General features: G+C 38.1%; 4 protein-coding genes across 4 annotated transcripts; 2 read left to right on the top strand and 2 right to left on the bottom strand.

Annotated features, from left to right (window-relative positions):
* Positions 1-1211: 1211 nt before the first annotated feature.
* LOC100248815 (protein CURVATURE THYLAKOID 1B, chloroplastic) lies at positions 1212-3092 on the top strand. Its single transcript, XM_002266071.4, has 6 exons — positions 1212-1730; positions 1817-1920; positions 2027-2113; positions 2235-2297; positions 2672-2709; positions 2807-3092. Exons 1-6 carry the CDS (start codon positions 1565-1567, stop codon positions 2862-2864), a joined length of 516 nt encoding a protein of 171 aa, XP_002266107.1. The 5' UTR covers positions 1212-1564; the 3' UTR covers positions 2865-3092.
* Positions 3093-4768: 1676 nt separating this feature from the next.
* LOC100265990 (cathecol O-methyltransferase 1) lies at positions 4769-7213 on the bottom strand. The gene is made up of 4 exons (XM_002266863.4): positions 6523-7213; positions 5553-5863; positions 5385-5449; positions 4769-5242 (listed from the first exon to the last, which is right to left on the bottom strand). The coding sequence occupies exons 1-4, from the start codon at positions 6924-6926 to the stop codon at positions 4946-4948; spliced, it is 1077 nt and encodes a 358-aa protein (XP_002266899.1). The 5' UTR covers positions 6927-7213; the 3' UTR covers positions 4769-4945.
* Positions 7214-11158: 3945 nt separating this feature from the next.
* Positions 11159-13292, bottom strand: LOC100260786 (quercetin 3-O-methyltransferase 1-like). The gene is made up of 4 exons (XM_002267143.5): positions 12784-13292; positions 11834-12144; positions 11694-11758; positions 11159-11618 (listed from the first exon to the last, which is right to left on the bottom strand). The coding sequence occupies exons 1-4, from the start codon at positions 13188-13190 to the stop codon at positions 11322-11324; spliced, it is 1080 nt and encodes a 359-aa protein (XP_002267179.1). The 5' UTR covers positions 13191-13292; the 3' UTR covers positions 11159-11321.
* Positions 13293-13574: 282 nt separating this feature from the next.
* On the top strand, positions 13575-18128 carry LOC109123988 (retrovirus-related Pol polyprotein from transposon RE1). The gene has a single exon (XM_019225414.2). It carries the CDS (start codon positions 13575-13577, stop codon positions 18126-18128), a length of 4554 nt encoding a protein of 1517 aa, XP_019080959.2.
* Positions 18129-19373: the final 1245 nt, after the last annotated feature.

Below are 19373 nucleotides of genomic sequence, written 5' to 3'. Positions count from 1 at the left end.
TTGTTATTGCTTGAAGATCATAAATAGGCATTTGCTAAAAAACAAACCATTCTAAGAACTTAACCACCGACCGCTATTAAGTAGTATTTAAACTTAAGTTAAATTAAGATGCATTTGGATTAAAGAACATACTCTCACTGCAACAAGATGATGGTGCTTTTAGGGATGACAACGGGGCGGATTCGGGACGGGTTGCCCCATTCTAACCCTATCCCGTTAAAAAATTCTCATCCGCGTCCCATTTAAAAAATTAAATGGAACGGGACGGGTATGATAAATTCTTATATCATACCCGTTCCGTCCCATTTAACTTTTTTTTTAAATTTTATTTAAAAAATTACTTTTAAAATTTTTAATTACATTAAAATAAATATATTTTATAAATAATTAAATTATTATATTTTTTATAACTTATTTTATTAAAAATATTTTATTATTATCTATATATTAAAAATAGTAAAATAAAAATTAAATTAAATTAATTTTATTTATAATTGGGGCAGGACAGGATGTGGCAATACCCGAACTCGTCCCGGGTTTCAAAAAAAATTCTCAAACCCATCTTAAATCTATTTATTAAAATTGAACCCCGTCCTATTAGGGACGGGACAAGACGGGTACCCTAAAAAACCCGCCCATTGCCATCCGCCGGTGCTTTACTCCCAAAGATTGAATGACCAAGGCTATTGGTGGCGGTACAGTCTCAAGCACTGGAGTACATGAAGCTCCTTGAGTGACCCTCTGAATGATGAACTAGGACTTGGGTGTGAGGATGTGACTGTTACTTTATTGTTGTTAGTTCTTTACTGTTAGGCCTGAGCCCACTCTGTTTCACAGGGGCTTCTCCTCAGAGATAGGTCCAAGTCCACACTAATAAACCTAGCCTCAAAAGGGAGGCCAGGACCATCAACCTGTTCAAGGCCCTACAAGGGTACCACCACTACAGAGATGAGAGTATACAGGGAAACTGCAATTTTTATTATTTTCATCAAATTTGAATCATTCTTCTCTTCCATTCATTTTTCTATTTCAGGGAATTTGTCCTCTTTTATCCATATTAACATTTCCATTTCAGCTATGCCTTATCCATGGTCAAGCTGTGCCTGTGGGATCACTTCTTCCATCTACAGCCACTCATTCATCTCAAACACTTAGGAATTGGATTTCCTGACCACCATACATGACCCGGATATTTGTGATTTGCCCATGTCAATATTGCATTGATGAAGGGGATTTTATAGCTGGCCCTCAGCACTTCAAATAAGATAACATGAACAAGGCACATATTTGGGCACAACAGAGGTGTATCCTATCCAATGAAATACCATCAAATGCCTATCCAACAGCCATGTCAGCACTATCTTGATGAATGAAATGAGTGGTTCTCCACCTCCAAACTTGGGAGAAGAAGCATCTCTACATACCTAATGAAAATTATCTATCTCCTCCACTCCATGTAAAACCAGAAAAACAAAAACAAAAACAAAAACAAAAAAGGATCGATCCAATTCCCCAGTGGCCTGAGATATCTCTCACCTAGCCTGAAGGATTTTTTTCAGAAGCCATGGCCTCAACCACCACCCCACTTTCCATCTCCTCCTCATCTACCCTCATTGATGGCAAGGCTCCTCGCCAATCTGCCGCCGCATCGTCCCAATGCGTTACTCTCCCTACACTCCCTCCTCCCCCTGTGCCATCTCAGCACCGGCCTGGGAAAGGCACCACTTACTGTGAGTACAACTCATACAGATAGTGATTTAGACATTTTGGGTATGCATATATGTTTGTTGTAGCCATTGATCTTGGTGTTTTCCAGGTCGTAAGATCGCTCGCAATGTCATCGCCATGGCCACTGGGGAAGCTCCTGCAGAGGTTGGTACAACTGAGGTGCCGGAGATTATCAAAACAGTTCAAGAGGCTGTAAGAATTTTACTTTTGTCTCATAAAAATGCATTGTCTTCTCTTGCTGTTGAAGCTGCTAGTGTATTCTCTCTTTTTTTGACAAGATTGTTTCTTGAATGTGAAGTGGGACAAAGTTGAAGATAAGTATGCAGTGAGCTCCCTTGCAGCAGCTGGTTTTGTTGGATTGTGGGTCTCCACAGGGATGGTCTCGGTGAGAATCAATCGACCATGATTCCAATTATGGCCCTAGATTTGCTTGCAGTTTAACTTCTTAGTGATAATTCAATTAGTGAGTAGGTTTCTGAGAGATGACCGGATGTCTTTTGTAACAGGCCATTGATAAGCTTCCTTTGGTTCCTGGTGTGCTTGAGATTGTAGGCATTGGCTACTCTGGGGTAAGTTGATTATAGTTTGCTGTATGTATCCATGTACAATTTGTAGACACTGTCGGTTCGATCAATGTAAGTCCTTATTAGCATTTTGAGGTTCATTCATGATTGACCTTAAACATCAGACCCTTTGGTTTTTCAACCCCACATTTTAGCCATTTTCAGTGTGGATTCTGGTTTGGTTACTCTTGGACTTTGTATAAATTTAGAAGAAAAAAAAAATCATGTTTGCAATGCCTGTTTACCCATCTAATCATCCTCCATTCCAACAGACCTAAATTATCTGATCAATAATGTCCATGAAAGAAACCCCAGTGAATGTGGGTTATGTTTTCTTCCTAGTTTTTTATGCATCCTCTTTATCTTCCCATTTCTTGCAGTGGTTTGCATACAAGAACCTGATTTTCAAACCAGACAGGTATGTATCAATTCTCTATCAAAATCAAAAACAAAACCTTTACATCTGATTCATTCAGTGATTTACTCCTTACTGCAAATGGTTAATGAAATGCCAGGGAAGCTTTGATACAAAAAATCAAGGACACATACAAGGAAATAATAGGGAGCAGCTAAAGGAAGTTGAAAAGAAGAAATGCTGCTGAGAAGAGGCAAACTTTTGATTTCTGAAGCAAATATCCTGCAGCATTAGTGCATGAAAATGTGACCATGCTTCTTTTTGTTCTCGTAAGGTTCTAACCCATGTAAGGTGCTTTTCTTGAAGATACTTGTAATATATATGCATTATTTCCCTGTCTGTAGCACTATTTAATGCCATAATGATATTTCTTTGGTTAATTGAAAGTTCTTGATCACCCGGAATGTATATTAGTCCATGTCATCCAACTTATTTTTCTGCTAAGACCCAGACTATATAACAATACATTCAATTCAACTGAAATTCTTGCTATAGCTATTAGAAAAGAAGAGTTGTGAAGCAGAGAGAAAGGTATCTAGAAACAAGGAACTTGCAAGGTACTCAAACTGTATAAGATCTCGGCATGTATGTCTTTTGTCTGTGACATGAACACATGAGGATAGAGTAGCTATAGAAAAGAGCAGTAGCTCAATTGGGGCTAGTAGCTTTTGTCAAAGCACGGGATTTTTTGTTAGCCAACTTTCCTAGAAAACCAGAAATGGGGCATGCAAAGGAAAAATTTTATGGTTAGTCCTGAATTTGGAGTGACTTTACTCTCACAATAGCCAGTTTAAGAGTCATTCTGAGTCTCTAAAAGTCCTTTCTAACTAAACCATACTTTCTTTTAATAACTTCTGCCTACAGTGGAAGACAATAAAGAACTGGACAAACAATGTCTTATTGTGTAGCCCAAATGAAACCAAAAGAACAGAATGGATAAGGAATGATAGCAAGTTAGCCACCTCTATTCCCACGAGAAAACTTCCAAAACAGATCCCCTTGAAAGCATAGAAATGGAGTAACAGTGAGTATTTGAGATAAATTTCCCAGAGGCCATATCAAAAGGGAAGAGGTAAGATCTAGCTAGGTGAGCTCTTATCTGATCTCCAATAAATTGGGAAGGATGGAAACACTCACGATTTTGAGACCTCATAGGACTAGATAACTGCTTGGCCAATAACCCCATGTTTTCATGATCACATCAAATCCCAAAGAGCATTACAAGATTATTTAGAAAGGAGAAAAAATGTGAATACTGTCTACCAATCCATGGGAAGTATGAACTATGAAGGCCAAAATATTCAGAAATCACCTTGATAAGAATGGCATCTCCTTTTGGAACATATTTCCTCCAACGTGTTTCACACCTGGAAGAAAAATGTTAAATCAACGGTACAAATTTCTGAAAAATCACCTTTTCACTAAGAAAAGCAAGCAAATGAAATACACTACGCCACCTCCAACGTGTTCCACACCTATATGGGTTTCTGAAGATAACCTTTCCTTATGAAAAGAAAGGATAAAGAATACACAACATTTTCTTTATTTGCAACTTGGGGTTGTCCCTTTTCTTCTCCTTCTCATTGTCCTCTAAGTCACACTCTAATCTTATTGGGCTATGCCATTATCATAAATTAACCTAAGCTGCACTTTTCTGCTCGACTCTAAAAGCACGTGGAACCTTCATGGTGGAATGGTTATGATTGAAAGTTTTCCTATCATTAAGTAAAGCAATCATTGATATGAGATCTATGTTAAAAACCAAGGAAAGCCATAACCCATTTTGCATAAATTCTGAAAACTCTTTCTTTTAAGCTATTGATACTAACAACAGAGCCCCATCATTTTGGTACAGCCAGACCGGTTCAAACTGATCACCATTTGTACTGTTCGTGGAATGTAATGCAATGACTACAATCATAAATCTAAATGTGTTAACCATTGGCTGTGGCAGCAGCCATGGAAATGTTTAAAGTGGTGGTGGTGGTGATCAGTGATGGTAATGTAAGGGTTGCAACAACAGTGGAATCAAAACAAGAAGTAAACGAAGACAAAAGAAATAAAGGAAAAGAAATGAATACACGAACTGAAGCATCTGCATTATTGATTAAAGTTACTTTGGTTGATCATACTCCAAACACTAATTGCATAAAACAGAACCATTACAGAGTTATTCCCTTTTGCAAAGTTGTTTCCTAAACAATTGCAAACAGTACCATGAAAATTAACCATATGTTGTTTACTTGAAGATTTCCATAACCCAATAACAAGAGACATAGCATTCATATCTGATGCCAGCAAATCCAGCTCCAATTGTCAAGTCCAGGAACTCCTTCCTTGTCCTCTCCTTTCCTCCAGGGTTTTGAGTCAACATTATCAAATCTGTTTGGCAGATAGCTTTCACGGTAGATCCCTTTTCCGGTATTTCTGGAAGAACCCCCTCCACAACAATCACCTTCCCATGCTCTGGTAGAGCTTTGTAGCAGTTCTTCAACAACTTTAAGCAGTGATCATCACTCCAATCATGAAGTATCCACTACATACATACATATTTTTTATCATCACCAAATTATCAGATCCAAAATAGCATAACAAGGTTATAAAAAACCTTTTTTCTTTTAACTGTCAATACAGCAGCCAATACGCTGGTTAGGATGCTGGAAAGACTCAAAACTCACCTTCATAAAAATGGCATCTCCTTTGGGAACACTTACAAACATATCCCCTCCAATGTGTTTCACACCTGCAACAAAATTGAATTATTCCATTTGGTGAATTTATCTTGAGCCCAAACTAAACTAACACTTCAATAAAATTATTTGGTAGCAGGAAGTAAAAAGTTATACCAGGATACGCCACAGCATGTTCTATAACATGAGGCAAGTCAAAATTAATAGCCTCAATATGGGGGTATTTGGATGTGATTATGCTAAGGGTGGTTCCCAGACCGCCACCAACATCGACCACCCGCGTAAGGTGCTCAAAACCCTTGTAGGACTCAAGGATCTTATTAACAATTACCGTTGTGTGGTTGAACATTGCTGTGTTGAAAACCTGATTGAATCTGGGGTCCTTGCCAGGGTACTCAAATGCATGAGATCCATGGACCCTGTTAAATGGTATTCCTCCTTCAATAATCGCATTTTTCAGTTGGGACCTGAAGTGAATGGAAAGCTGAAGTTATCTAACTGGAAAAGACACAGCAATGAACAAAGAGATCTACAAAATGTGCATAAAATCATAGTTCTTCTATCAGATCATCAATTTACTAACATCTCTTCACTACTAATATTAGTACTTCAACACGATCCCAAACCCACAATTCACACCTAACAGCTTACTATTTTCGTACATCTAATTTGAAAAAGTACACGATGAGATAAGGCATAAAAAAATCACTTCTAGGTGCTGAAGGTGAAAACATGGTCTCTTCATATTTCCCCTTTGTCTTGGTCTGTATCATTAAATGGAAACCACCTTTTAGGTTTGGAATTCACCATGAGTCTAAACAGAGTAAGTTAAATGGTTGATTTCAAATTGCTAAGCCTTGTCTTTTTAGGTTTGAAATGCAAAAAGTCTAAACGTGATTGTCACTTGTTTGGTACATATGAAAAAACCCAACAAAATTAGAACTTTTTGGTTTGGAGACCAGGATTTATTTTCAGTAAACACAACATACCAAATGGGTTTACAGATAAATCCATGGAAATTGGGTTTATGGGTTGTGATTATGAGAATTGTGGGGGCGTTAGCAAAGGAACAATAGTTAAAAGTATGCTCAGCAGGGCGAGAGAGAGGGAAAAGGAGCAAACTGACCAGCTATCCATGAAGACCTTGTCCTGGATCAAAGCCAGTAGTGGGCCGAAGGAAACTCCTTGATTACTGGCAAAGTATTTGGAGACAGGTGTGAGTGCGTACACCCTCTCATCACCATCAATGGCAGAGCAACTGAGAACAGAGTGAGTGGTAAGAAGGTAGAGCATACGATCCAGGATGATGGGTGCCTCTTGGTTCTTTGTAGGCAGCCGGGAAGCTATTTCTGAGGCAGAGGCCTGACCCAAGTTGGCAATGATATCAAAAAGGCCTAGCTCAATGGAGGTCTGCATAACCATGGGCAACACAGACGAAGTCACCAATTGCATGGCGTAGGAGCAGGGCTCTACATCACCATCCTCATGGCATAGCCTGCTGCTCTGTTTCTCTTCTGCTGAAGGCTCCATTATTGGCTCTGCTTGGTAAACAACTTTCCCTTTCTCTCACTCTATTCCTCCGTGATGATCCAAACCACCACACCTCTGTACATTATACAGAATGCTGTAGAAATAGATACCTACATGGACAATTTCTGCCACCTTTTTGGGGAGGACGTGCATTGAATTGGTGCAGTCTCTGGCCAAGCTGTCGCCACCCCAGCCATTTTTTTTTATATTTTATTATTCCCCTGTTTTTTAACTCTGGTTTGAAAACATCTTCAAGTGACGCATTTGATGATGAAAATTTCTAGACTTCTCCGATTATTTAACGAAATAGTTTTAGGCACATGCACATCCAAGCAAAATCTTGATAATAAACGAAAAATAACATGTGAATTATCCAAGTTAAATATTTTATTCCTTTCTCTGTAACTCTTGGAGGAGGACATCCATAGCCATACGCGGTCCATGCGGGTTGTGGGAATGTGGAATGAAGGCCCTACGTTGTCCCACATTTTTATCTTATCTCTACCCAGTAATATAAAAATAATTATTAAATACAAATTTTTAAAAAATAATTCAAATATTTTACTCTCTTTCATTGGTGTCTTGGACCTTCACGTGCTTTCATTTCAACCCTTTCCCTCTTGGGCTCCTTTTGGACTTTGGCATGCAGAATGCAGAATGTTGTGTAGATAGATGTGGATCTCCATTAGGGATCATAATGGGATGATTTTTTTTTGGGTAACTATCTCATCGTTTGAATTTTAACTAAATTGATTTGGAATAAGTTTAAGAATTTTTTTAAAATTGGGAATGAGTTCGGGTATTGTCTTGTTTAGTCCTACCTGAATTATATATAAAATTAATTTTTATAATTAAATTGAATTAAATTTTATTTTACTATTTTTAATATATAGATAATAATAAAATATTTTTTAATAAAATAAGTTATAAAAAGTATAATAATTTAATTATTTATAAAATCTGTTTATTTTAATGCAATTAAAAATGTTAAAAGTAATTTTTTAAAAATTAAAAAAATTAAAAAAAAAATTTAAACGGGGCGGAGTGGGACAGGTATGAGAATTTCTCATACCCATCCCGTCCAATCCTATTTAATTTTTTAAATGAGATGAGAATGATAATTATTTTGAATAAATAGGATGGGTTGGGATGGGGGTACCTGTCCTGAACCCACCTATTGTCATCCCTAATCTCCATGATTACTTTTGAATTTTACTCAAAAGAAGAGTAAAAATTGACAACATCGGTTATCATAATGCAACATCCCCTTCAAAATTTTTGAGTTATTAGCTGCTAAATCACCATACTCAAGCACTCTTAATCTAGGTAATGACTGCTAGTGTGTAATTAACCTAAATATCAGACATGTTTGATTCCCAATAAGTATTAAGAAATGAAAACAAATGTTAAGTGAAATAATTTTTTTGTGTTTGCTTATGATATGAAAAATATTGAAGAAAATTAAATATAATTAAAATTAGTTTATTTTTTATATTGAAGAGTTAAAATAAATTAAATAAGTTTGAAGTAGAATGTAAAAATAATTTATTAACTTTTGTTAGAGTTTGGTGACCTGAATTCAAACATAACCTTATAATCTTCTAGATAAAGCACAATTTCAAACAATATTAATTATAATGCTTCATATCACGATCAATCTAGGATCATACCAACACTAATCGGTATCATTTTAGGAAAAGCCTTCTAAGAAAAAACTTTCATTCTATCATCTAAAAATCAACCACTATCAAAAAGGATAATTTAAAGTCTTTTATGATATTGAAATGTCATCCTTTAAGTGACTTATACTTACAATCAAAAGCGAAATTATTGGACCTTGAAGTAGTCCTAACATCTAAGTACTTCATTGATTTAAAATTTTGTCAAATATCAATTTTATAAATGTATTTTATATATAAAACTTATTTTTTAAGGAATTGTTAAACACATTTACGTAAAATTTTCTAGACTATATTTGGTTCCCAAAAAATTTGAGAGAAAATAGAAAAGAAAAAGTAAGAGGAAAATAAAAAATAGAATTAAAGTTAATAAATTATTTTTATATGTTACTTTAAACTTATTTTACTTATTTTAATTCTTCAATATAAAAATTAAATAATTTAAAAATACATAATTTTCTAACTAATTTTAATAATATTCTATTTTCTTTTATATTTTTTATAATAAATTTTGAGTACCCTATTAGGGATTTATATAGAACCTTCTACATGTGCCACGTAGTCTTATATACACCTTCATATAAGTCTGTTCAAATATTTCGGGTCAAGGCCTGATTAGAGACCAATCCAATCCCTTTAGGGTCGGGTTTGGGCTGATCTTTAAAGCTCGAGCCCATTCCATGGGCAAATCCTAGTTGGGCTGAGTATTAAAACCTAATATGTATATATGATAAGCATTATCCAAAAATGTTATGCAAGAGATGAGATTTGAAACTTCCAAAAGCTGAAAATGTTGGCATGATAACTATTGAACTACTTTTGGGCCTGGGACAGGCATGGACTCAAGTTTAACATCCAACTCAGCCCAAGAACTATCCAAAGGCCCATTTGGGGTTTGGTAGGGGAGCCCTAAGCCTAGCCTGGAGCCCAACCAAGAGGGTCTGAGCCCAGCCTGGACTGGCCCATTTACATGAGGTCAGCTGTGTAGTAAGTGTGGGAATAATGGTGATAATTTTGACACGTATCACAATATAATTAAAAAAAAAAAATACAAATTTTAGCAGGTTTGAGTTAGGTGTAATCGTATCGGGGTCACAATGGTAGATCATGTTCGGGTTTGACCGTTCAACTTGTATAACCTATATTTAGTTAATCATGTTGAAATTGACATTCATGATCCAACTTGTTTGTTGGTTGTAAAATAATATTGCGTAATGAAGATGTAATACATTTTGCTAAAATGTCAGAAGTAATTTGATGAAAGTGGTGACGATAAATGAAGAACTCGTTTGACAATGATTTTAGAAAGCGTTTCTAACATTTTTAACACTTAAAATTTTCTATCATTCAAGTGTTAATAATAATAAAAACGTTTTCTAGAATCACTACCAAACTTACTAAAAGTTTATAATAACAATGGAGTCAAATGAAGACATGGATCACATGGATCACATGATTCACATACCAGCAGATGTTCATTGATTAAATTTAATTATTTTGGTTTCTCACCTTCCAAACACAATTTTTCACTGATTAAACTATGTATGCTGTTTACTTGAAGAATTCCATGATCCAGTAATTATACACAAGGCACTCAAATCTGATGCCAGCAAATCCAGCTACCATTGCTTACCGTGGAAGATAATAAAAAACTCGACAGACAATGTCTTATTGTGTAGCCCAAATGAAAGCAAAAGGACAAAATGGATAAGGAATGATAGCAAGTTAGCCAGAAAACTTCCAAAATAGATCCCATGAAAGACCCCGGTGTAGAAATTCAGCAATAGTGAGCATTAGAAATAAATTTCCCACAGAGGCCATACCAAAAGGGAAGGATGGAAACACTCAGGATTGTAAGACCTCAAAGGACTAGGTAACTGCTTGGCCAATAACCCCTGTTTTCATGATCACTTCAATTCCCTAAGAAAAGAAAGCAACACCTGCATAAAAAATGTAAATTAAGTATATGGGTTTCTGAAGACGGTCTTTCCTTGGGAAAAGAAAGGATGAAGAATGCACAACATTTTCTTTATTTGCAACTTGGGGTTGTCCTCGTTGTTCTCCTTTTCATTGTCCTCTTAAGGCACACTCTAATCTTATTGGGCCATTATCATAAATGAACCTAAGCTGCACTATAATGACTTTGGAGTTTTCTGCTCGACTCTAAAAGCATGTGGAATCTTCATGGTGGAATGGTTATGATTGAAAGTTTTCCTATCATTGATATGAGATCTATGTCAGAAACCAAGGAAAGCCATAACCCACTTTGCATAAATTCTGAAAACTCCTTTAAAGCTATTGATACCAAAAACAGAGCCCAATAATTTTGCTTCAGTCAGACCGGTTCAACCTGATCACCATTGTACTGTTTGTGGAATGTAATGCAATGACTACAATCATAAATCTAAACATGTTAACCATTGGCTATGGCAGCAGCCATGGAAATGTTTAAAGTGGTGGTGGTGGTGGTGGTTGTGATCAGTGTAGGGGTTGCAACAACAGTGGAATCAAAACAAGAAGTAAACGAAGACAAAAGAAATAAAGGAAAAGAAATGAACACGAACTGAAGCATCTGCATTATTGATTAAAGTTACTTTGGTTGATCATACTCCAAACACTAATTGCATAAAACAGAACCATTACAGAGTTATTCCCTTTTGCAAAGTTGTTTCATAAACAATTGCAAACAGTACCATGACAATTAACCATATGTTGTTTACATGAAGATTTCCATAACCCAATAACAAGAGACATAGCATTCATATCTGATGCCAGCAAATCCAGCTCCAATTGCCAAGTCCAGGAACTCCTTCCTTGTCCTCTCCTTTCCTCCAGGGTTTTGAGTCAACATTATCAAATCTGTTTGGCAGATAGCTTTCACAGTAGATCCCTTTTCCGGTATTTCTGGAAGAACCCCCTCCACAATGATCACCTTCCCATGCTCTGGTAGAGCTTTGTAGCAGTTCTTCAACAACTTTAAGCAGTGATCATCACTCCAATCATGAAGTATCCACTACATGCATGTTTTTTTAACTATCAATACAGCATCCAATATGCTGGTTAGGATGCTGGAAAGACTCAAACTCACCTTCATAAAAATGGCATCTCCTTTGGGAACACTTTCAAACATATCCCCTCCAATGTGTTCCACACCTGCAACAAAATTGAGCCCAAACTAAACTAACACTTCAATAAAATTATTTGGAAACAGGAAGTAAAAAGTTATACCAGGAAACGCCACAGCATGTTCTATAACATGAGGCAAGTCAAAATTAATAGCCTCAATATGGGGGTATTTGGATGTGATTATGCTAAGGGTGGTTCCCAGACCGCCACCAACATCGACCACCCGTGTAAGGTGCTCAAAACCCTTGTAGGACTCAAGGATCTTATTAACAATTATCGTTGTGTGGTTGAACATTGCCGTGTTGAAAACCTGATTGAATCTGGGGTCCTTGCCAGGGTACTCAAATGCATGAGATCCATGGACCCTGTTAAATGGTATTCCTCCTTCAATAATCGCATTTTTCAGTTGGGACCTGAAGTGAATGGAAAGCTGAAGTTATCTAACTGGAAAAGACACAGCAATGAACAAAGAGATCTAGAAAATGTGCATAAAATCATAGTTCTTCTATCAGATCATCATTTTACTAACATCTCTTCACTACTAATATTAGTACTTCAACACGATCCCAAACCCACAATTCACACCTAACAGCTTATTCTTTTCGTACATCTAATTTGAAAAAGTACATGATGAGATAAGGCATAAAAAGAATCACTTCTAGGTGCTGAAGGTGAAAACATGGTCTCTTCATATTTCCCCTTTGTCTTGGTCTGTATCATTAAATGGAACCACCTTTTAGGTTTGGAATTCACCATGAGTCTAAACAGAGTAAGTTAAATGGTTGATTTCAAATTGCTATGCCTGGTCTTTTTAGGTTTGAAATGCAAAAAGTTTAAACGTGATCGTCACTTGTTTGGTTCATATGAAAAAACTCAACAAAATTAGAACTTTTTGGTTTGGAGACCAGGATTTATTTTCAGTAATCACAACATACCAAACGGGTTTACAGATAAATCCATGGAAATTGGGTTTATGGGTTGTGATTATGAGAATTGTGGGGGTTAAAAGTATGCTCAGCAGGGGGAGGGAGAGGGAAAAGAAGCAAACTGACCAGCTATCCATGAAGACCTTGTCCTGTATCAAAGCCAGTAGTGGGCCGAAGGAAACTCCATCTTGATTACTGGCAAAGTATTTGGAGACAGGTGTGAGTGCGTACACCCTCTCATCACCATCAATGGCAGAGCAACTGAGAACAGAGTGAGTGGTAAGAAGGTAGAGCATACGATCCAGCATGATGGGTGCCTCTGGGTTCTTTGTAGGCAGCCGGGAAGCTATTTCTGAGGCAGAGGCCTGACCCAATTTGGCAATGATATCAAAAAGGCCTAGCTCAATGGAGGTCTGCATAACCATGGGCAACACAGAGGAGGTCACCAATTGCATGGCGTAGGAGCAGGGCTCTACATCACCATCCTCATGGCATAGCCTGCTGCTCTGTTTCTCTTCTGCTGAAGACCCCATTATTGGCTCTGATTGGTAAACAACTGTCCCTTTCTCTCACTCAATTTCTTCGTGATGATCCAAACCACCACACCTCTGTACATTATATAGAATTGTTAGAAAGTCAATCTTTCTAAATCTTTCATATTAACAATAGATGATTTGTATATGTTAGTTTTCCTATTGTAATTCCTGACTTATAGATGGATAGTCTAGAATATGGTAAGCTGATTCCTGACTTGTAGAGAAAGATCTCAAACCTCCTTGTATAAATACACACTTCAACATCAATAATAATCATTCAGCCAATTCTTCTTCTTTTCATGGTATCAGAGCAGGACTAAAATCCTGATTCATTGCTGCACTCTAATCTCTCTCGTGTAGCATCTCTTTTCTTCAATCATCATGGCAAAATCAGAGATTCCTACGAATTTCTCAAAGGCAGATCTCTCCAATCCCTATTTCACTCACCATTCAGATCACCCAGGTTTGGTTTTGATTTCCAAATCTTTGAATGGAGACAATTATTCGGCTTGGAAAAGGGCTATGATTCTAGCTTTAAACTCCAAGAACAAATTGGGTTTTGTTAATGGCTCGATCAAGGCTCCTTCAGAAGAAATTGATCCTGAAGGTTATGCGACTTGGTCACGGTGTAACGACATGGTTCACTCTTGGATCGTCAACACTCTCAATCCAGAAATTGCGGACAGTGTAATTTATTATTCTACTTCTCATGAAGTTTGGGAAGATCTCTGTGAGCGATTCTCTCAGAGCAATGCGCCTCGCATCTTTGAAATTCAGCGAGATATTGCTTGTCTTCGACAAGAGCAACTCTCTGTCTCTGCCTATTACACAAAATTGAAAGGCCTGTGGGATGAACTGGCTTCCTACAACGCTGCAGCACATGGGGCACAACAAGATCAACAAAAATTGATGCAATTTCTGATGGGTTTGAATGAATCTTACAGTGCTATTCGCGGGCAAATCCTCCTGATGAATCCTCTTCCTTCTGTCTGCCAAGCATACTCCTCTATCTCTCAAGAAGAAAAGCAACGCCTCCTCACTTCGACGAACGCAGCAGCGGAATCTGCCGCAAGTGCTGCTATGGCCGTGCGCAGCAACGGAAAGTCTTCGACAACTTGGAAGGACGGAATAGATCGATCGAACACAAGAAGGATGGAACCGACTAATCGCCCCTCTGGTTCTCAAAATTTCCGGGAGAATCGGTCTTCTCAAGGACAAGATGGCAGACCATTTTTTGATCAAGATCGGCGCCGCATGGGTTCTGGTAGAGGACGTCCCCAGTGCTCGTATTGTGGAGATATGGGTCATTGGGTCCAAAAGTGTTTTCAACTACATGGATACCCACCAGACCATCCTAAAGCAAGAATGAACTTAGGCTCAAACTCAAATCGGAATAAAAGTTTTTCTGCGGCTAACCAAGTTTCTGAGGCAGATGAAGGGAAACCTGCAGTTGCATTGTCAGAAGCCCAACTCAAGCAACTTTTGTCACTTCTTAATAACCAAGATGAAAACTCTAGTTCCAAAGTGAATGCGGTAACAAAGCCAGGTTTGTCCAAAGTCGCTTCCCGCAATTGGATTATTGATAGTGGGGCGACAGATCATATTACTTCATCCTCTAAGTTATTGCATAAAGATAAAAATTGCTCGTTACCGCCCGTATTATTGCCTAGTGGAGAAAAAGCGAATATCGTTACGAAAGGGACTTTGCCTCTGAATTCCGTCTATTATCTGCATGATGTCTTATCTGTGCCTACATTCAAAGTTGATTTAATATCAGTTAGTCGTTTGACAAGAGGTCTAAATTGTTCAGTGACATTTTTCCCTTATTGGTGTATTTTGCAGGATCTGGCTACGAGGAGGACGATTGGTTTGGGTAAACAACGTGACGGACTATACTATTTGGTGGCACTAGCGACGGAGAAATCTTTAACCAACCATTCCTCATCCACAAACCAACCAGCCTGCAATCTCGCCATCTCTTCCACTAATCTCTGGCACAGTCGCTTAGGCCATGTATCACCTTCTCGTTTGAGTTTCATTGCCAAGAATTTCTTGAATTTTTCTGTTCAGTCCAATAATGCTTGCCCTATATGTCCTTTGGCTAAGCAAAGTCGTTTACCTTTTGGTACTAGTGCTATTTCTTCTACAAAACCTTTTGAGATTATTCATTGTGACATTTGGGGACGTTATCGACACCCTTCTCTGTTTGGTGCCCATTACTTTCTCACTATTGTCGATGATTATACACGTTTCACTTGGATATTTTTAATGCGACATAAAGATGAAGCACAATCACTTTTAAAACGTTTCTTCAGCTATGTGTTCACACAATTTGAATTTCGCATTAAAACTTTTCGAAGTGACAATGGTAGAGAATTTACCTCACTTCGTTCCTTTTTCCAAGATAATGGTGTCATCTTTCAACATTCTTGTGTTTACACGCCTCAACAAAATGGGGTTGTGGAACGCAAACATCGTCATATTTTACAAGTAGCCCGAGCTTTGAAATTCCATGCTCAAGTTCCCACTCAATTTTGGGGGGAGTGTGCTCTCACTGCCGTACATATCATCAATCGGTTACCTTCACCAATATTGTCTTTCAAAACTCCTTTTGAATTGCTTTACTCAAAACCACCTTCTTACTCCCATCTCCGTGTTTTCGGATGTTTAGCCTATGCCACCAATGTTCACACCTCTCACAAATTTGATTACCGTGCCATGCCATCCATCTTCATCGGTTATCCTGTTGGTCAAAAAGCATACAAATTATTTGATTTATCAACCAAAAAGGTCTTTACTAGCCGAGATGTCAAATTTCATGAAGATATTTTTCCTTATGTCTCTCTCAAGCCCAACTCTACTCTCCCTTCGTTGACCCATAATTCTGGTCCAATCCCCTTAGTGGCCCACGACATCTCTTCCTCCTTTGACTCTACTTCTCACGCACTTTCCCCTCTTCTTTCCAACCACACAAGCACACCGTCTCCCACCACAGAAAATGATGACTTTTCCTCTCCTTCTCGACCTTCCGAACTCATTATCGAACCTTCTTCTCAGATTGATCCAAACCCTTCACCATCGCCTTCTACAACTCTAGTATCGCCTTCTCCGGGGCCACCGTTTGCATCCATCCCGTCCGCTCCTCCAGCTGAGACACCCATCTTTTCACCAGAAACACACTCACCCAAACCAGCCACTCCGCTCCGTCGCTCTAGCCGCCATATCGCCCCGCCAATCAAGCTCCACGATTATGTTTGCTCCCACGTTTCCTCCAATCAATCGTCTTCCTTGATTCCAGGTCCAACTAAAGGTACACGATATCTACTGGCCAATTATGTTTCTTATCACAGATATAAGCCTGCATATAGATCTTTTGTTGCTCAACATAGTGCTGTCACAGAACCCAGGTCTTATTCGGAAGCAGCCGCTCATCCTGAGTGGCAGAAGGCAATGCGTTCTGAATTGCAAGCTCTCCAAGCTAATGGCACTTGGTCTCTCACTCCACTTCCGGCCGGCAAGACACCGATTGGCTGTCGATGGGTGTATAAAATTAAACACCGTTCAGATGGGTCTATTGAGCGTTACAAAGCACGATTGGTAGCGAAAGGCTTTACTCAATTAGAAGGTGTCGATTATCAGGATACCTTTTCCCCCACCGCCAAGATCATATCTGTCCGCTGCTTGCTTGCATTGGCCGCAGCCCGTGGCTGGTCTATTCATCAAATGGATGTTAACAACGCTTTTTTTCATGGCGACTTACATGAGGAAATATATATGTCTCCGCCGCTAGGGCTTCGGCGACAGGGGGAGGAAAACTTGGTATGTCGCCTTCATAAATCACTCTACGGTCTGAAACAAGCTTCTCGCCAGTGGTTCGCCAAGTTCTCAGAAGCTATTCAATCCGCCGGTTATGCACAATCTCGAGCCGATTATTCTTTGTTCACCAAAAAACAAGGCAAGTCCTTTACTGCCCTCTTGATATATGTTGATGATATTCTGATTACTGGAAATGATCCTGTGAGCATTGCTACAACAAAAAAATTTCTGCATAGTCATTTTCATCTCAAAGATCTGGGTGATTTAAAATACTTTCTTGGCATTGAGGTTTCTGCTTCTAAAAATGGGATTTTTATTTCCCAACGTAAGTATGCATTAGAGATTATTGAGGATGCAAGATTGTTGGGCGCTGCCCCTATTGATACACCTATGGAACGAGGATTGAAATTGTCTGATAAGAGCGATTTGCTCAAGGATCAAGGTCGTTATAGGAGATTGGTTGGAAGGTTAATATATCTAACTGTGTCGAGGCCAGATATCACTTATGCAGTTCATGTGTTAAGCCGGTTTATGCATCAACCGAGAAAGGCTCATATGGAAGCAGCGTTCAGAGTTGTACGTTATCTTAAGAATGCACCTGGTCAAGGTCTGTTCTTCTCTTCGAATAATGATTTCAGATTGAGAGCCTATTGTGATTCTGATTGGGCAGGTTGTCCACTTACTAGAAGGTCCACTACAGGCTACTGTGTATTCCTTGGACCTTCACTGATTTCTTGGAGATCAAAGCGACAGAAAACAGTGTCACTCTCTTCAGCCGAAGCAGAGTATCGTGCAATGACAGGAGCTTGTTGTGAGTTGACATGGCTTCGGTACCTTTTGAAAGATTTGGGTGTTTTACATAAGGAACCTGCCTTGTTGTATTGTGACAACAAGGCAGCATTGCACATTGCAGCCAACCCTGTTTTCCATGAGCGTACTAGACACATTGAGATGGATTGTCACTATATTAGGGACAAGATCCAAGATGGTTCCATTATTACAAGACATGTGAGCTCAGCGCACCAACTTGCAGACATTTTGACTAAACCATTGGGAAAGGAGTTTTTTGCTCCTATGATTCGCAAGTTGGGAGTGCAGGATATCCACTCTCCAACTTGAGGGGGAGTGTTAGAAAGTCAATATTTCTAAATCTTTCATATTAAGAATAGATGATTTGTATATGTTAGTTTTCCTATTGTAATTCCTGACTTATAGATGGATAGTCTAGAATATGGTAAGCTGATTCCTGACTTGTAGAGAAAGATCTCAAACCTCCTTGTATAAATACACACTTCAACATCAATAATAATCATTCAGCCAATTCTTCTTCTTTTCAAGAATGCTATAGAAATGGATATCTACATGGACAATTTCTGCCAGATTTTTGGGCAGGTCGTGCATGGTATAGGGTCTTTGGCCAAACTCTGGCCAACCCACCTTTTTTTTTTTAATTTATTATTATTATTCTCCTTTTTTTTAACTCTGGGTTGAAAACATCTTCAAGTGATGCATTTGATGATGACAATTTCTAGACTTCTCCTAGATCATCTATCCGATTATTTAATGAAACAGTTTTAGGCATATGTAAATTGAATTTCTGCACATGCACTTACAAGCAAAATCCTGATAATAAACGAAAAAATCATGTGAATTATCTATAAGTTGAATACTCTATTCCCTTGCTTTTGATCTTTTGCTTATATTTTATATTTTTTGGGTATGGATTCAAAAAAAAATACCATTAGATCCCATTTGGGTACAAATTCTTTAACTTGATTCTTTTCAAAAATTTTTGGTGGTATTTTAAGATATGGTTGGACATCCTAATTGGATATCATTGGATTTGTTTGGCTCAATCAATGTCATTGGCTCTTTTCAAAATATTAACCTCACAAATTGACTTGGGTTATGGATGTGGTTCCAACTCTGATCATATTTTGGTGTAACTAATTATTATTTACTTTAGAATCATTTTGGTTATTGGACAGTAAAAAATTGTAACAAGTGTAACCAAAGCTTCTCCTCGGATCATCTTTGGTGGAGTTAATACCCGAAAGAGCTAGTGTGGGAAAATCCACTTTGACCCATTTTTGTAGTTTATATATACTCTTGTATTACTTCCCCTCGTGACCAGTTAAATCAACTTTCCAATTATGCCTAAGCAAAGTATGCCTAAGCAAAATAGATCATAGATATTTATACTCGATCATTTACATTACATCATTGTCTTGTAACCTTCCACCGCCACCATGTTCTTTCATTTCAACCCTTTCCCTTGGCGGCCCTTCTTGGACTTTGGCATGAACATTACCCTCCACCATGTCCTTTCGTTTCAACCCTTTCCCTTTGGGGGCCTTCTTGTAG

The sequence above is a fragment of the Vitis vinifera genome, chromosome 15, assembly GCF_030704535.1.
Source record: "Vitis vinifera cultivar Pinot Noir 40024 chromosome 15, ASM3070453v1".
NCBI lineage: Eukaryota > Viridiplantae > Streptophyta > Magnoliopsida > Vitales > Vitaceae > Vitis > Vitis vinifera.
This window is presented reverse-complemented; position numbering and strand designations above follow the sequence as displayed.